Below are 2,940 nucleotides of genomic sequence, written 5' to 3'. Positions count from 1 at the left end.
GATATATTTTAATATATAGACAGTGATAAAGAAAGCAGACTAATGAATTGGTATTAATAGGCATAAAAGTATCAAGATGATAAACTGTTATAATAAAATGAACATCATAAAAAAAACTAAATAAGTATACACATTTTGTTTCCTATTCCATTATGATGAAATCATGGTTTGAGAGCTAAACACAAATGTTTTGGAAAAAGCCAACAACTTCCAGACACCATATTAAGTGACAAAGGAGCAAGCTTCACTTAAATGCATACAAGGAGTTAGCCTGTTGACTGCCCATCGTACATGGTTTGCCCAATTAAATATTCATGAGACTTAAATACAAGTCTTAAGTTTATGGTTAAAGAACTACACATACATTATTATGGTAATATGAATATAATATAAAGAGATCCTCTAACTTAAACATGTCTTTCCTATCAAGACAGAAGCGTATTCCTTTTAGATGAAATTATGTTGCTTATATGGCTTGTGACCTAATGTCAAATATTCTAGACTGAAAATTATTGCAATCTACAGTTGTTTGCTTCTCTTTTGTATGTCCTCCTCACTGGCTCAGTAATGATGCGAAGTTTCTTCAAAACAAGCTTTGCTTGCATACTCTCATAGGCTTCACCAAATCTGGTTCTGAAATACATTATTAGAGATCTCAACAGATTGTCTTCAATGAACAGTTTTGAGAAGACCTTGTCTAAATCTAGTGATGCTTCAGTCTGGGCTAGTACATGTAACATGTCGCCTCTCATCCGAGGGGTAGCAGTGCCCACTGGCCAAAGTTGCTTGTCGCTAAGCAATATTCTAGTGTGACTCAAGTGTTCCATGGAAATTCCCCGAGGTCAGCCACTGTCATAATACATTTATCATAAAAGCTACAACAATAATGAATACTCCAAATATATAAAATTAAGAAGACCTCATAAATGAATTAATTAACACTTAATATTATGCTAACCTGATTAATGAGCATTGTAATATGGAATGAATAGTGAATGAAATCAGTGAATGTGCAAGAACAAACTTGATAATCACTTAGTACTTTAATGCAAAGACTGTTGTTACGTGATATTTAGCCATTCATATCAGGCCATTTGACTTTTCGTCTATGATTCTGGCGACCGCATTAGGAGAATTAGAGTTCAGCCGGAGCTGCTCTTCCCCTGAATTCTCCGAGTGACATACCAGCTGTAACAAGACTTTATTGCAAATCTTGCAGCTGTATAGATTCTCACTTGCATGTATTCTCATGGGCTTCACCAGATTATTTTTTCTGAGAATTTATCATTGCAAATTTCACGGCTATATGGGTTCTCTTTTGTATGTACTCTCATATGCCTTACTACATGACTTTTTGTATAGAAGGCCTTATTGCAAACCTCACAGCTGTATGGCTTCTCCTCTGTGTGTAATCTCATGTGACTCACTAGATTAGCTCTAAGCGAAAAGTTCTTGTTACAAATCTCACATTTGTATGGCTTCTCCTTTGTATGTACTCTCATATGTCTTGCTAGACTAGATTTCTCTGAGAAGTCCTTCTTACAAATTTCACAACTGTATGGCTTCTCCTTGGTGTGTATTCTAATGTGCACTACTAGGTTACCTCTCTCAGAAAAAGCCCTATTGCAAATCTTGCAGCTGTATGGTTTCTCCTTTGTATGTGTTCTCATGTGCCTCACCAGATTATTTTTTGGAGAGGCCTGTTGCAAATCCCAGTTAAAAGGTTTCCCCTTTTGTATTTCCTAGTTGTTTTTTCGGAACCTCTCTCAGAAAAGTTTTATTGCAAATCTCGCACGAAAGGGTTTTTTCATTGATGTTCTCTGTGTACCAGATTTTTTTTTCGTGAGAAGGTAGTTTTTGCAAATTTCACAGTTGTATGGCTTCTCCTTTGTGTGGACTTCAGTGAAGTTTACTTGCTTTTTTTGAGAAAATTCTTGCCACCCCCCCACACGCAAAACTTTCCTTGTGGATCCATTTTTAGTTGGTTTCCTCCTTCATCTTTCCTCGCATCACTTAAACCCCCCTGATAAACACATCTTCCCACAGTCTTACCAAAAAAGCATTTTTGACATGTCATTACAACGTGAACCAAATTTAAACGGTCTTTTGCATGTACCCCCTTTTTTTAGATCATGAGTTATAAAAAAAAATGCCTTTCTGCATCACATTCACATTACAAAAATCATTTCCCTTCATCTCCATCTATGGTTCCCCCTTTATTTCAAGGCATTTTTCAGGGACATTTCTCTGACTTTTTTGATACTACTTTTTGCGCCGACTTTTTTCCTTGCCCGTAGTGGGGCCAAAGGCTCCCGTCACCGAGGAAACCATCATCACCCTTTTGGAACGGAAAATAAAACCAAAATACAGTGTTTTTAACATCAATGCTAAAAATTAAAATCTTAAACACAAAAAATAATTATACACATAATACTTTTAAAAATACAAAAATGCATATATACATACAATACATATAATTAATATATAAATAAATTTTTAAAAATAAAATAATATACCCCCTTAGAAATAACATATATATTAAATATGATCAATTTTTTTACATATTATTTTTAAAATATTATATATATATAATTATTATTATATATATATTATATATATATAACATATATATATTTGTTGTATAATTATATATATATATATATATAATATATTTTAAATATATATATATTATATGTATATATATTACATTTCTCCTTATATATAAAATTAATATATATATAAAAATTTATATATAATACAAATATACTATATATGCATTTAACATATCTTATTTTTGTATATTAAAGATATTCCACGATTTTTTCATATATATTTTAATATATATTAATAAATTATATATATATATTTTATATTATATATATATATAATATATATATATTATATATCATATATATTACATATTTTTAATAATAATAAAAT

At 31.2% G+C, this 2,940-nt stretch overlaps 1 protein-coding gene across 1 annotated transcript; it reads right to left on the bottom strand.

Annotated features, from left to right (window-relative positions):
* Positions 1-921: 921 nt before the first annotated feature.
* Positions 922-1,706, bottom strand: LOC119568467 (zinc finger protein 32-like). The gene has a single exon (XM_037916998.1). The coding sequence runs from the start codon at positions 1,668-1,670 to the stop codon at positions 1,257-1,259; it is 414 nt and encodes a 137-aa protein (XP_037772926.1). The 5' UTR covers positions 1,671-1,706; the 3' UTR covers positions 922-1,256.
* Between the last annotated feature and the right edge of the window lie 1,234 nt (positions 1,707-2,940).

The sequence above is a fragment of the Penaeus monodon genome, chromosome 44 (genome assembly GCF_015228065.2).
Source record: "Penaeus monodon isolate SGIC_2016 chromosome 44, NSTDA_Pmon_1, whole genome shotgun sequence".
In the NCBI taxonomy this organism is placed as follows: Eukaryota; Metazoa; Arthropoda; class Malacostraca; order Decapoda; family Penaeidae; genus Penaeus; species Penaeus monodon.
This window is presented reverse-complemented; position numbering and strand designations above follow the sequence as displayed.

Coding starts and splice junctions, on each gene's coding strand:
- LOC119568467 (XM_037916998.1), bottom strand. CDS start 1,670: ATGAGAACACATACAAAGGAGAAACCATACAGCTGCAAGATTTGCAAT.